Source organism: Neomonachus schauinslandi, chromosome 13 (genome assembly GCF_002201575.2).
Source record: "Neomonachus schauinslandi chromosome 13, ASM220157v2, whole genome shotgun sequence".
Lineage (NCBI taxonomy): Eukaryota > Metazoa > Chordata > Mammalia > Carnivora > Phocidae > Neomonachus > Neomonachus schauinslandi.
The window spans coordinates 89,108,730-89,124,509 of NC_058415.1; the positions used below are offsets into that span (position 1 = coordinate 89,108,730).

At 46.3% G+C, this 15,780-nt stretch overlaps 1 protein-coding gene across 2 annotated transcripts in view; it reads right to left on the minus strand.

Annotated features, from left to right (window-relative positions):
- MED27 (mediator complex subunit 27) overlaps nt 1–15,780 on the minus strand; it is a 202,605-nt gene that overhangs the window by 29,498 nt on the left and 157,327 nt on the right. Inside the window, exon 5 of one of the 2 annotated variants that reach the window (XM_021691218.2) lies at nt 1,633–1,740. The exons of the other annotated variant lie outside the window; for it this stretch is intronic. Coding sequence (XP_021546893.1) covers nt 1,633–1,740 — 108 coding nt within the window. The remainder of the gene's footprint in view (nt 1–1,632; nt 1,741–15,780) is intronic. 2 annotated transcript variants of the gene reach the window in all.

Below are 15,780 nucleotides of genomic sequence, written 5' to 3' on the forward strand. Positions count from 1 at the left end.
ATTTTCTAAATCCCTTGTTTTAAGTGCAGAATAAAAATAGTATTCGTTATTTACTGAGTGGGTAACTAGGTGGCAAAGTGCTAAGTGCTTTGCTTTACAGGTCTTAGTTAGGACACTTCCATGTGGGGCATCATGCAAAGTAGGGAAACCCTCACTCCTTAGAATCTAACTTCAGAGAATGCTTCCTCCCTCTCCCAAGTTTGTACCTCTTGTCACACGGTCTCTACTGTTGCTTAGCTTTCTATGTTTCCAGCCTTCTCTCCCCAGTGCACCTGTGGGTCTCTGGAGGGCAAGGCCTGTGATTCATACCAGGTGTGACTGAGGAGTTGTGAACCTCGAACAAAGGCGACAAGAACCACACCTCTAAACGGCCGGGCCAGTGAGGCGTGGGCTCCTGGCTGGGGGTGTTTCTGCTGTTGCTCACTTGTCTGGAGCTGCTCATGAGAGGGGCCGCCAGGGTTCACAAATCATTCACACGAAGACCAGCCTGCCCCGGTGACGTGCTTTATTCTCCACAGCTGCTCTAAAGACACTTTGGTTTTTCCAAAAAGAAAACAGAAATCTCCCCTTGAGGAACACTCTGCTTTCAATGGGGAGATCTACGAGAACTTGGCAGAGTCCCTGAAGTAAGAGTAGCTTCCCTCGTGACAACACTTGTGTGGGATGTGGAGATGCTGGGTTACTTGTTCAAAACACAAATCTCATCACTTTGTGGGTCACAGCTCTTACGTAGCACACTGTTATGCGTGCTAAGCTACATCTGTCACCTTTTTTTGAAGAATGTTCTATCCTCATTATAATATGGCTTTTGGGTGGTGAGTGCTAGAACTATAGCAAACTTTAAAAATTGTAATGGGCTTCATGAAGAGAAGGGAAAGCTCAGGAGAGAGGGGCAGAGAGAGGCTTGGTGCACGAAGTGGCCGGGGTGCATCCAGGTGGGTATCTCAGGCGGAGCGCTCATTACACTCTGGAAGCCAACAAATATGAAGGCTGTCAGCTCCCATTAACATCCTCTGATGCTCTCCATAGAGCCATATGGACAGTGTGCAGTCAAGAGAAATTAGGGGTTCACACGGGTGAACTTTCTATGAGACAAATCACCATGGAAAGAACTTCTCTTTTTTCAACTGCAGTGTTCAGTATGTACTACTGAGGATAAGCCACTTCCCCAGGGCTCCTTGTTAGTTTCATAGGAAAAGATCCCGAGCAGGTTGTGTGTCAGAGTAACTCGAATTTTCCTCATGGTTCTAGGAAAAGCAAAATGCTGAAAATGCCAAACCCTGGGCTATTGATGTGCTGTACTACTGGGCGGGAAAAAAAAAAGAAAGAAAGAAATCCATTTCCTCAGAAGACACATTTAATGAGGCAACTGAGGTCTAAGGTGATAAATTAGAAATTCAACTAAGGGCATCAGGCTTAAAGGAAAAAGCAGAAGCTTGATGAAAAATGCAAGGGGGGAGAGAGAGAAATGTTCTTCTGTAAAACGTTCATCTTCATACTGATAAACCATGCTTGTTGATCATTTCAGCTATGACTGTTAGTGTTTAATGTCATTCAACTGGGACTCTACTACGTTTGTTCTGGGACACAGAAAATAAAGGAAAACGAAACAAAAGACTCCAGAATGCTTACCTTGCCATCTTCTGTGTAGACATTTTCACTATATCCCCTTACTATTGTTCGATCAATGAATAGGCTCCGCATGACGACAATCACTTTCAACACCTTTCCCAAGGTCACCTGTCAAAACACATGCATGCAAACATGAAAGCTTACACTCGAACATACAAATGCATGAGGCTGGGCAAGACTCTGTGAAGAAGAAAGGATCACCTCTCCCTCTTGTTGCTGAGAGATGCATGGGAGGGCCCTCCGAGGGAAGGCATCCTAAAGTGTTCAGGAACAAGCTCTAAACAAGGCCCTCCTGCAATCTACACTGAATTTATTTATATTTTTGGCTCATAAATCTCAGGATAAGTTCCATATGTTTAATATCTGCTGGATAAAGTAAAATTTCCTTTTATTTTTTTTTTTTAAGATTTTATTTATTTATTAGACAGAGAGACAGCGAGAGCAGGAACACAAGCAGGGGGAGTGGGAGAGGGAGAAGCAGGCTTCCCGCCGAACAGGGAGCCCGATGTGGGACTCGATCCCAGGACCCTGGGATCATGACCTGAGCTGAAGGGAGACGCTTAACGACTGAGCCACCCAGGCGCCCTATTTTTTCTGTCTTAAGATGATCTTTTTCAAAGGCTATCCTAGGATTCTGGCATCCTAGGATTTGGTAAGCACATTTGTTTTCCTATTATTTCATGGCCCTACGTACACCCATGGAATATGTAGAAGAATACAGCAGAGAGATTAAAGGCAGGCACCAAACGCCCACCCGGCTGAACTATCTATTTATAATAGCTCAGTGTAAGTAGAGAAGCAATACCAAGTAAGTTCTGAAGGTAAATGGAAAGTAGCTGAATTTTATCTCCAAAAAGGAACATGATCCTGGAAATACATTAAGTGCTTTTACTCTCTTAGAACCTAAGCATGTATTATGGATTAAAAACAAAAACAAAAACAAAAAACACAAAAAACAAAAACCCACACACCTAAAAAAAAAAAAAGTGCAGCTTCATATAATGCCCGGGAAAAAGTAACCTGCTGTGCTTGCTGGAACAGGCTCAGCACTAAGAATAGAAACAGCACCTTCCTTTCTTTTAGGGGCTCATGTAACTCCTGATACTTTGCTACACCTCTTCTGTTCATTTCCCAGATGAGACTCTGGAGGCAGACTCGGAACAGGACCCAGGCAGGGCCCACGGTCCGGCTTGTTTGACAAGGCTCCAATATCAAAGAATGGGCTGAAAAGAGCCCCTGCCCCAATCCTAATCCTGTGATCCAATATATACTCTGTTGCTGTTGATGCCACCTTCAAGCACCCTCTCCTCACTTCCCCGTTCTCTGCTGTCCGACTGTCCCCAGCAACAACCCTCCTCTTTCCTTGATTAGTCCTGGATATGAGCAAACATTCCTAGTATCTGGTTCCTTCAATAACTTCTTCTTTTTTTTTTTTTTTTTAAAGATTTTTTTTTTTTGACAGAGAGAGACACAGCGAGAGGGGGAACACAAGAAGGGGGAGTGGGAGAGGGAGAAGCAGGCTTCCCGCAGAACAGGGAGCCCAATGTGGGGCTTGATCCCAGGACCCTGGATCATGACCTGAGCTGAAGGCAGACACTTAATGACTGAGCCACCCAGGCGTCCCTGGTTCCTTCAATAACTTCTAAGTGCTGAGAGGATCTCTCTTTTTGCAGGCCTAAAATGGTCCAGAATTATAAACAGGGTAAGAAAAAGAGATGATACTATTATTTACATTTAAGAGAATGTTAATAAAAACATCTCATTTCTGTATAGTACTTTCAAATATTGCTATACCATGTAACATTTAATGGGCCACCTCTTGGATTACTGGAAATCACTAGATAAGGATGTCAATAAACCACCGACGTAGGAGCCCCAACTCTCTCTAGTTCACATGCAGTCTATGGGGAGGAAGGGAGAGAGGAAAAGAATCAAGTTCACAGTTTTGTAATTATAAACACTGAAATTAATATAGCCTCTCATTGGGCTGCAGTGGAGGTCCAACATGCCGTCTCCAAAAGGGCCACCATTTTCAACTGCCCATTTTAACTCTCTTTGCTAATAAGCAGAGATAACTAAGCTATTATTTCCTTAAAAAACCAAAGTCTAGCTGACTTGAACCAATAAATTGCCTTTGTCATTTCTCAAGTATTTTAAGATGGAATTCAGAAAAAAAAAAACACACTAAAGATACTAGAAATTTTATATTTAATCTTTGTTCTTTTTAAAAGTGAATTTTGGTATTTTAAAGCTAACGAATACTAAAAACTTAGCTAATAAATATGCTTGTTATAGAAAAACCTAAAATTAGGGTAAAAAGGGAGGAAATTATCACAGTCTGCCCTTTGAAAACATTAATTTTAATATTTCAGGGGGATTTCCTTTCAATCTTTTTACTATCAAAGATTTATGGATTTCATAGAAAAAGAGGTCAGACTTTGTGTTACCAGAGGCGGAGGGTAGGGCAGGAAGAAGGGGGCCAAAAGGCCCAAATGTCGTTACGAGAGAAATGTGTCCTGGGGATTTGATGCGCAGAAGCTGACCACAGCTCTGCTGCAGGTGTGAGGAAAGTTGTGTGCAGAGTAAATCCTACAAGTTCCCGTGACAAGGAGGAATTTTTTTTTCCTTTTCTCTTCTTCCTACAGAATCTATAGGAGAAGATGGATGTTGGCTGAACCTACTGTGGTCATCATTTCACAACAAACCACTGTGCTCTTCTTAAACCTATACAGTGGTGTAAATCAATTACTCTGTAATAAAACTGGGGGGAAAAAGATCTACTGTTTCTGAATTTTTAACATGGTTACAACCAAAACTATATACTTAACTTCAAATCAAATTTTTATTTAAAATTATGACGTAAGCATTGTTCTTTATTGCTGTGCAGTCTTCAAAAGTGGCAGTATGTGCTGCCTGGCACTCTACTGAGTGGATATATTTATAATTTCTTTAACTATTCTCCTATTGCTGGACATGAGTTGCTTCCAAGTTTTCCCTAATATAAATAATGCCTACAATGTGCACTTCTGTTCACCAAGCTTTTGCTGTGCTTGGGATTATTTCCTGAAGATAGATTTGTACAACTGTAATTACTGGGGCCAACAGTACAAATATTTAAAGTCTTCTGATGCAATCTGCCAGCACAAGCCATAAGGGTTATTTATGCCAGCTACAAAGGTACAAAGGTACCTATTTCACTTCTCTCTTGTCAGTAACAGGTAGTACATTAAATCGAAACAAAGTAAAATCCATCCCCCTCCCAGAAGGAGTGATTTAGTTAATTTCTTTAACCCATTTATTTATCTATAAAATTTTTAAAAAGATTTATTTATTCTAGAGAGAGACAGTGTGTGCGTTTGAGTGGGGGGGAGCAGCAGAGGAAGAGAATCTTCAAGCAGACTCTCCGCTGAGCATGGAGCCGAATACGGGCTTGATCCCACATCCCTGAGATCATGACTTGAGTGGAAACCAGGAGTTGGACACTTAACCGAGTGAGCCACCCAGGTGCCCCTAACCTACTGATCATGAAATATTTAAACACATACACAAAAGTAAGCAAAACCGGAACCTCCACAGACCCCCGCCCCAAACTTCAACAACTACAGCTCTTGGCAAATCCTGTTTCACCTCCACCCCCACCTCCTTTTCCCTTCCTGTGTTACATCGAAACAAGTAACAGCCATAGTACCATCATTGCATCTGTAAACATATCCTTCCGTGTCTCTAAAAGGACTCTCAAAACAAAAAAATGCAAGACTACGATGCCATCCCACATCTCAAGCAACAAGAATTCTTCAGTGTTATCAAAACTCAAGTGGTCAGGGTTCTAATTTCCAACAGTTTCGTAAATGCCACTTTTTAAAAAGTCTGCTTGTGCCAAGATCCGAATCTAGCCCACACAATGTGATTGGCTGACATGTCTCATGAGGCTCTCCTAAACTAAAGGCGCCCCATCTCTACTCCCACCCCCCATTTTATTTGTTGAAGAAACTGGGTCATTTTTTTCTACAGCGTTTTCTGCAGTCTGGATTTCGCTGATGGCGTCCCCATGGTGTACTTCACATGTTCCTCCTTACTTTGTACTTCCTGTAGGTTGGCATGAGAGGAGATTCAGGCTTAAGGTGTTTTGGCACGATGAGTTCACGGGTGGTGTTATGGTCTACCAACGGGAGGTGAGCGAGCTTGGGTGTCTCAGCAGGTGGCGCTGGCAGCTGCTGACCCACTAATTCACCAGGGGCTTCAGCCAGCCACATGCCAATGTGATCGTTCCATCTCTGCTTATTAGCTGGGGCACTTTTATAAAAAAAAAACTTACCCCCATCTACTATTCGGCTACTCAGTGATTGAGGTTACCACACAGGAGAGGCAGGATAAATGCTCCATTCTTTCCCTTTATTTACCAGTCTTCAAAACAATGCATCGGTTCACTAGTTTCCTTCCAATGCAAACGGCTTAGTTTTCTACCCACCATGATTATAAACACCTGGATTTCAACACATTTGATGTATTTGTACCTGATATAATTATTAGTCTTATGTTCTTCCTGATGCTCACATTGCCCTGTGGCCCGTGGGCATCTCCTTGGTTGGGTCCTTTTGACACAGTCTAGTCTCTGTGACGGCTCCCTTGCTATCTGGTACAGGACAGTCCAGGTTGTCTGGTACAATTCCTGCCCAAGGTCACGAGTCAGCCATCTCCTCCACAGCCCTGGCTCTTTTCAGTGGGAAACGGCATTTCAGGACAATGGCCAGGGCAAGAGGGGCAAAGACTTTTGAAGGGTTAAAATTTTTGTTTTTCATTTTATGAATATGAATTAGGTCTGTATCCTCCTTTCCACCTTCCCCCTCAGTGAGCATCCCCACGGCTTGTGCCCCTACTAGCCTGCAGCAGTTTCTGGACAACTCCATTATCTCTCAAATTGGGAAACTCCATGAAGTTTGTTCATTCTTTTTTTTTTTTTTTTAAAGATTTTATTTATTTATTTGACAGAGAGAGACAGCGAGCGCACTCAGCAGGCAGAGGGAGGGGGGAGGGAGAAGCAGGCTCCTTGCTGAAGGGAAGCCCAATGCGGGGCTTGATCCCAGGATCCTGGGATCATGACCTGAGCTAAAGGCAGACATTTAACTGACTGAGCCTGACCCAGGCGCCCCAAGTTTGTCCATTCTTATTTTTTAGAAACCCAGAAAGGACCCTGGTGCTCATTTAGGTGGAATACGCATAGGCTTATGGCTTTCTGAATTTTTAACACCGTCATAACAAAACTACGTACACAACTTTGAAGCCTGACACCATGAGGCTCTGGAATCAGATGCACTTGGAGTCAGGTCTCAGCTCTGCTGCTGGAAAGCTTGACTGGTCATCTACCTTCTCTGAACGTCGGCTTCCTCTCACCCAGCGGAGATCACGATAGCTCCACCTCAGAGTGACTGTGAGGGGTCAGCAAGACAATGCACCGAGCAAGGGTGAGGGACAGGCCCGGCGTGGGACACGTTCCCAGCGGTAACTGCTGCTCTTCGGCCCAAGCCCAGTCTGGATTTGGCGGAAGTGAAATCATTTGAAATCACTTAACATCAAAGCTGGAACCAGTTCAGTGAACTTGCCACTGAAGTTAATTTTCCCTTCTGTTGTGGTATCTGGGGCTAAAGGGAGTTGTAGAGAGTGGATGACAGTGGTGCTGGGCCCTGAGGTATGAACAAAAATGTGCCTTCCATGACCGACTGCTGAGTGGGAAGTCTGCAAGCCTGAAAGTCGGGGCAGTTCAGGGGAAGACATGAATGAAGCCGTCCTGTGGGCTGATCTAGACACACTTTGCTGACACCCAAAAGAGGCCAATTTAGTGTGCAGGTCAAGTGCACTGGGCTTCAGTCCCACATCTGCCACTGGGCCGTGTGACTGAGGGCAAGTCACACCACCTCTCACGCCTGTTTACTCAGCTGCGAAATGTGGAGGGGCCCGTGAGAAAATCAGTCGAGTTGATCCATGTGAAACGTGGCTGCGACAAAACAGAAGGCTGCTAGCCTGTTCCTCTTGAGCATGGCGTGGTGGAAAGGGCCACACGAGCCTTTCAAGCTTCATCGAGATGGAGCTTAATGCACATTCTCTAACGTTCTTTCCAGCCCTCCCGTCACTCTACAAGGATTCAGATTCTCATATATCCAGATTGCACTAGTTTCGAACATAACTGGATGCACCAGGTTGTAATGACCTTGGAGTTTTGGTAGCCTGACATGGCAATGCCTCATAAACTGGCCAGTGGACGTCGTTCCATAAAGTAGCCAGTGCCGGCCATAGTCCCGGGCGAAACGCCCAGTGACAGGGGCTACAGGCTGGTTCTTGGCAACTGCTTGGGATACCACAAATAAAGCTAATGCCATCTGGTAATGAAGCGGGCTTGCTGTTACCAAGGTAACACTTCTATTACTGAGCAGCACATTTCCAAAGAGCTCACTCACTACTCCTCCTGTGTCTGTCCCCACGAGTGCTCAAATGTCAGGCTGTGAAGAGTCCGAGGAAGCCAGCGGGGCTCCCCGCCGGTCGTCACCCTTGCAGGGAGGTGCCCCCTGCCGTGCCGTCACTGCCGCGTCGCCTGTGAGGCTAGCTGGGCTCTGGGCAGCTGGGGCTGCGTCGGTGGTCTCTGTCGGGTCTCACAACGGCCGCCTGCCAAGCTGTGTCCCAGTAAGAGAATTTCCAGTTCACGATGGCAAGGCAAGTCACAAGATAAGAAGGGAAAGTGGGAGGAAAGTTGAGGATAATAGCAAAAATATTTAGTTTCGCTCCGCCACCAACTGTTGTCTAACACAAACTTAACAAATCTGGTAGCTGAGATCTAGCTATGCTGGCAGAGACCACATGAGCTTCCAAGGTGAGGGAAACGAATCACTTAAAAGCTTATTCCCTCGGGGCCGGTGCAGGGAGAAAGGCACTTGGCAACTGAGCAGTATCTGTGTCCCGGAGACACGGGAGGGGAGTGGACCAGAAGCTCTTTTGCATGTGGAAGCCAGTCCCAGACATGGCATCCCTGACCAGGCATAAAGCACGGATGTGGGAAGTGAAGGGGGTAGCATGGTATCTGTCATTCAGACAAAAGCTGCATGGCTGAGCTCTGCTTCAGGGGAGGGGAATGTTAAAAAAGGAGGGGGGGGAAGAAGCCAATCATTTGGCCATTTACGAATGTTATTTTCCAATGGTAAAGTAAATAAACAAGGTAAAGTGTAATATGTAGGCATCCTTAAGGGGTCTGCTATATTTTAAGTGATGTTCCTCAAAGTGTATTTGGAGGGTGAGGGATAGGGAGGGAGGGAGGGGCAGAGAGACATCTCTACAGAGGCTCAGAAACAATTTTTCTTCAGTACAGTGTATTAAGAGTCTTCTTCGTACTAATTCCAAATAAAGAGGAGGATAAAGTGAACGGTTTCAGTAAGCATTTACTGATACCTGTGTCTGTGCCACGTGAAGCCCTGTGAGGACGTGGATTCAGAGAATCATACAACCTTAGATCTGGAAAGGACTTTAAAAATCATTTTCCCAACTCCCCCATTTTTGAAGCCTGAGGAGGTTAAGAAGTGTCAGATATGGCACCTGCCTGAACTAACTGCAGGGCATGTAAGTGCTACACCAATGTGGGGCTCACAGCATATGAAGAATTTTGGGGAGGGCAGCGTTCTCCTTCACTGAGCCGTCTGGCATCATCAGAAAATGCTTGGTTTGGCACCTGTCCAATTTAGCAGAAAGGCAGAGCTGCTTGTACGGACGAGCACTCCACAAATGGTATTTCATGGAACATTCCTTCAAGAGATGTTCTTAGATGTGGCCTAGAAAAAAATGTCCAGTGCCCACCCAGGCTTTTCCCTGACTCCTGGGAGTCTTCCCCCGCACACTGCAGCCTCACCTCTTGACTTAGGACAAGGACAGGGGCATGCCCAGAAGGCTGCAGCTTCCCCCTCTAAGAACCCGGGGAGACGCAGCCCAGCCGGCTGTCTTACTGTCATTCTCAATAGAAGGCAGCTGAGGTTTCAAAAGATTTGAGTCCAAGTTCACTGTTTTTCTGTGCAGGGCCAGAAGCATGCCTCTCGCTGTTCTCCCTTCCCACACTGAGCCCATGACCCCATAAAGTATCTCTGAATCATAAACAATGGCGACCGCAGAGCCTTGCTTCATCTAATCCTCCAGCCACCCCGCCGTCTTCTCCGGGTCTCTGGTAAGTGGCTTGAAACCCTGCTTCACGAGGCCCTTGGTTTCCCTCACAAATCGCTTTAAACTCACACTCCGGATCCCATCTATACGACCCTATTAAAGCACTTGTTTCATCTAATTTTAACGTTTTTTTAATTTTTATTTTTTAAAAGATTTCATTTATTTATTCATGATAGACAGAGAGAGAGAGAGGCAGAGGCAGAGGGAGAAGCAGGCTCCCCGCTGAGCAGGGAGCCCGATGCGGGACTCGATCCCAGGACCCCGGGATCATGACCTGAGCTGAAGGCAAAGGCTTAACCAGCTGAGCCACCCAGGCGCCCTTTAACATTTTTTTAAACAAAACTTAGCACTCTGACTTCTGCATAGCTGCTAGGTATGCGTAGTCCCGAAACTCATGGTGGGCGAACTGTTCTCTCAACAGCAGGCTTCCAGAAGCCGTAGCAGTGAGGGGGACTGGCAACTAAGAGGAACAGAGGGAAATGGGCTGTTGTTTCCTTCTAGGAAAACGCTAAAACTGGATATAGCTACAAGGAAACGGACACAGACCCACCCCGAGAAGCTGAAACTCTGGCAAGGCTGAGGCTTAGATCCATTATCTTTCAGTGGCCTGCAAGAGGAGGCAAAGAGCTGGCCGGCAACAGAACTGTAAAAGGGTGGGTGATGTGACTTGGAAACCAAGGGGTCAAAGCAAGGGTTTGTCAGAGATAAGACGATGTTCTTGCATGCCAAAGGTCACTCGTTTTATTCAACGGGATGGACCTCCGATGATAAATGCAATGCAATGAAATGCAATATAAGGAAAAATGAAACCAGAAAGCAACCCCAACGTATGGACTAGACTTGTGATACAGAGTCCTCACAGCCCCAAGACAGAAATTCTTTTTTCCTTTTGACAAACGCCAGGGAAAAATGAAGCAGGTAAGCCGACTTTAGATTCTGTCTACCAACAAGTCAGAAAATCAACTTGCCAGCAAGGCAAGAAGGCATGGGAATTAGGTTTATGAACTTTGGGAGAAACAGAGACCTGAGCTAAGGTCTTCACTCTGCCCCTTCCCGGCCGCGTGACCTCGGACAAGTTACCTGGCCTGTTAAGAACCCAATTTCTTGCCTGTAAACCCAGGATAAGGCTGTTGTGAGAGGAAATGAGATACCAGACATGTGATAACAGACAGTGCTCAGCACTGTGATTAAAACACAGCAGGTACTCCAGCAGAGGTCAAGCTGGGTTCCTCCCACTGGTCTCCTTGTCACGGGGGAAAAGCAGCATGGAGCCCAGAGACCCAAGTTCAAATTCTGCCCCTGCCAAATACAGAGAGCAGGGTGGCCCTGGGAAAAGCAACCCACGGGGAATTCTGGCTTTCTCATCTCTGAAACGGAACCTTTATGTGAACTGGAAAGCTGGTGTTATCAGGTGCCTGGGGTGATGGGTGGTCACTACTGGCCCTTGCTACATGGTAGCAATTGTTTTTAATAATTATTAAACATTCTAATAAGATGAGGTTTATTTTGCATTCGGTGGCTTACTCGGTTGATGAATGAATTGGACTCATTTGCGAAGGAGTGCCCATGTTAACCGTTTGGGCACCTGCTCCTCCTGAACCCATCCATCCCTCTCTTCTAAAGTCAAACCTAACCTGGCTGGAGGGGAACATCAGAGAAGACTGACTCATTTGCCAAGTCTCGCCGAAAGGTTTCATGAGAAGGATGGCCTGAGAAATAACTTCTTATTTCACATGCTAAACATAAATTTCCTCATAATCTTCTTACCCCAGCTCCCTTCAGGTCCCCCTCAGAACAGTAACAAAAATTCACACACGAGGTAAAAAAAACCAGAGTGAACAGAGAAGGGCTGTCTGTCCTGACCTGGGTCTCCAGCTACCTCTGGGCTTCTCTTGCTGTGTTAGGAAAAATCCTCCAAATTGTCAAAATAAAACTTAGCTCACTATGGCGCCTGGGTGGCTCAGTCGTTAAGCGTCTGCCTTCGGCTCAGGTCATGATCCCAGGGTCCTGGGATCGAGCCCCGCATCGGGCTCCCTGCTCGGCAGGAAGCCTGCTTCTCCCTCTCCCACTCCCCCTGCTTGTGTTCCCTCTCTCGCTGTGTCTCTCTCTGTCAAATAAATAAATAAAATCTTAAAAAAAAAACAAAAAAAACCCTTAGCTCACTTTAATTTATAAAACATATCTTCCAACTATGTAATAACAGCTTGTCTGGGAAAGAGGAGAGTGCGGAACTGACACATGGCCTGCATGAAAACAGGGTGTCCCAGTTTTCAGGTTAGGGTTCAGGTTAGCTGACGAAAGAAGAAGCTGACTGCTGTGTTCTCGAACACAGTGAAAATGGCGAGTTTCTCCTACCAGATCTGAAGAAGGATCCTCAACGGCAGGCACGCTTTACTCGCCCCCTGTACTGAACACACAGGTAAGGAAGCCACCATGTGCAATGGTCCTGCCTCACCGAGCCTACCTGCGCCAGGGAAGCAGCTGTCCCCTGCACTGGGGGAGACCCGGGGGCGGTACCTGTCCGAAGGCGACCCTATTCGGTGGCCTCGAACAGAAGGCTCTGCCCACAATGCTGGGCCAATTAAACCACCTCCTTCCAGAATTCGGTCTGCAGAGGACAGAGAAAGGTGGGAAGAAGGCACAACACCCCCATGAGAAGGAGGCCATGGAGGAAGAGAAGGAAGGAATGAACGGGTGGGGAAGGAGGAATGCAGAAGGACAGACAGATGCACCCTGCAACCCAGAGCTGCCTGGGACCACAAACGGCGTGCACTTTCGTTCCTCCTCTCCCTCCTTCTACCCAACAATATCTGCTCAGTATGTAGTAATGTGCAGGCTAGGCATCAGGTACACGGAGATGGAGAAACACACATTCACAGAGCTAACAGGCAACAAACTCATATATAAAGAAACATGATTTGCAAGAAATTCTGAAAGAAACGAAGAAGGGGGATGGCTTAAAGAGATATTACTATGGGTGAAAAAAGTGACATTTAGATCAGATCATTCAGTTCACTCAAATATTTATTTGACAGACACTCACCCACCATGTGCCAGGATTACAGAGGGAGTGAATGACACAATGTCTCATGAGTGGACATTCTTCAGGGGGCAGGTCTGGGCGGACAGCAAACAAACATAAGACCATTTCACTGCATGGGGCTGTGAAGACAATACAGCTGGACAGGGGGATGGTTTGAATTGGGCTGAAGCCAAGCCAGTCTGTGGACAGTGCTGGGGCACAGCAGCCTGGGCTGGGGAGAAGCCTGTGTGAAGGCCTGAGGGGGAGAAGAGCCGGTGTCCCAGGAGCGGAAGGCCAGTGGGGCGGGTGAGAAGGTGGCATGTGCTGGCTTGGCTGGTGGCAGGCCAGGTTGGCCATCAGGAGCCTCTGAAGCTCTGATAAGGAGTTTACCACTTTGAGTCTGGGAGAAATGGGAAGCCACTGTAGGGTTTTTAGCAGAGGAATGACATGTTTGCTGTGTGCTTTTACAACACATGCCCCTGGCTGCTTCATGGAAGGAGCAAGAGGAGAAATGGGGGGACCCTGAGGAGGGGTGAAGCCAGTAGAAACGGTGAGAAGCTGATGGATTTAGGACATAAATGACATGAACTGCTAGAGACTGGATGTGAGGAGAGAGAGAGGGAGCTAGAAGCTAAGGAATCTTCTAGGTTTCTGGCGGGAGCACCAGGTCGACAGTTTTGCTATTTATAGAGATGAGAAGAGGAAGAAGAGGGGGAAACCAGGGAGTGGGGAAAACCACTTCCTTTTTCGTCAAGCTGAAGGTACTTTTGAACTATCTAAATGGAGAGATGTCAGGCGGGCAGTCTGGAGACTAGGATTCACAATTCAAGCTTATGAGTGAGGGTAACAGCCGCTGGTTTTCGAGGCAGCCTGCGTAAATGCGCAGGAGCTGAAACCTCATCTTAACCCACACCTCTGCGCGGCACGATCCGGGCTCTGAAGTGCTCAGAGACGCTCTTCGCTGGAGAGGCAGGTCCGACTGAAACAGGAACTATCCCTTTGATGAGGCAGATTCCAGTCCAGGAAGATGGTCCCAGAGCAGATCTGCCGCTTGCCACGAGCATTGGAATGGTACCCACAGAGCCCTGTGTGGCACACGGAGCTCTGCTACATTGCCACTTCTTCCATCGATACCCCGTTAGGCAGCACTTGGCTTTTTAATATTTCAACTATAGGATGTGTGCCAACTTGACCTTGATGTAGAAAATTTTAATTCAAATCAATACAGGGACAAGGTCACTTTAAAATCCAATTAATATGAATGGGAAAATATGTCCCTCAGTTCTGAAAGCTGAAAATGGAACAGTTGCAAGTTAACAACAGCAAAAGAGACATCCACACAAGCCCGCTGGTCCTTCTGTGTTTGATAACGCAGCTAGCTGTGTCCTTAAATACATGCAGGAGTTAGAAGACCGACAAACTTTTTTTGGGGGGGGTGGGGGCCTCTATTTAGGGTAGCTTAAAATTAAACTGTAGTTTGTTTAAACAAAGTCATAAAATGTACTGAAAACTGTGAATTCCTATAACCCAATTTTAAATAAATTAAGCCCTGGACTTCTCCTCACCCAGAATCCCTGGAGAAATCTAAGGTGTTAATACAGTTTGAATAGTAGCAATTTGCATTTATATCGAATACGTTCACAAAACTGTTCGCAACGATAACCGTAACATAAGGGGAAACTGAGGCACTGCTATTTAGAAGTCTTATTCTCCCACAAGCATTAGGCGACCAGGACGCCATGCCTCAGATTCATGCCTCTATGTCTACACTTTGTTTCTTAGTAATGAGAAACATTTCTCTTATGCCCCGAATCAGAGTCTTGCAAGAAACGACGAAACGTCTTGTTTTTACTGGATTCCTTCTGCCGCACTGCTGTCCCGTCTGGAATCTCAGGTTTTCCACCCTTCAGCCAGGCTGGGAGAGAATATAAATGATCACGTATCCACCTAACGAAGGGAAGACTGCTCTGTGGCTTCAAGGAACGACTGCAAATTACTTAAAACTGGATGAGATACTGGGGTGCGCCAGTGAAGGAGAAACCGATTTCTCAACTGATCTTACGTTTGGACATTAGGAAAAAAAAAAAAAAAAAAGGCTACTGAAGGGACTGGCGCTGAGCTCCATGTGGAACGTCCCACGCTTGGGATGGCTTTTTGGGTATCCTCGGGAGCCCTCGCGGACGTGAGGTGCAGCTGTCCTGCACAGCGGGGCACCGAAGGAAGCTTCTATCTGAGCGCCGCCAGCCGAGGTCACAAGATGACTGTGAGTCTGGGCTCGCCCATACAGATGACACTGCAGCAACAAATCAAAAGCGGCCCAACTCTCTGCTGCCAGGGGACAAGCTGCTCCCTTGCACAATGTCTGCTCCGTCCTCCCCGTGAGGACTGCTTCAGAGTGTCATTCTGCACTCTCCTTCCTGGAAATAATGCAAACCAGCAGACTTCCCATCCGTCCCTTCCTCTCCCCACCAACCTCCAGTTACCTCATCTGCTGCTAGTATTAATGCTCTTCACACGCTCATTATTCTTTAATGATGCCTGTTTGTAAATAGCAAGATGGGATGCAATTAAGCCATGAGAGGCTAAATAGACACACATACTAATTAGGATCTTTACAAGAGATTTTTTTTCATGTATGGACTGGAATTTACCTTTCATTAATCTAACTTAATTGCAATAGTGCACCAATAAAGAGTCAACACAAATTAAGTGCTCTAAATGATTTCCCCATATTAAGGGTGAGCAAGTGATCCTTCCTTTGGGTAACAAGCCCTATTCGGCAGTCGGCAGGGACTGAACGGGAAAACATCACAGCTGAGCAGCAGGAAAAGGATTTGGATAGCCATGATCATGATGTTGGTGCTTCAGATGCCTGACGTGAATGAGGTCTAGGCCATGGGTTCAAATTGCAGCCTCACCCCTCTCGTGGGTCA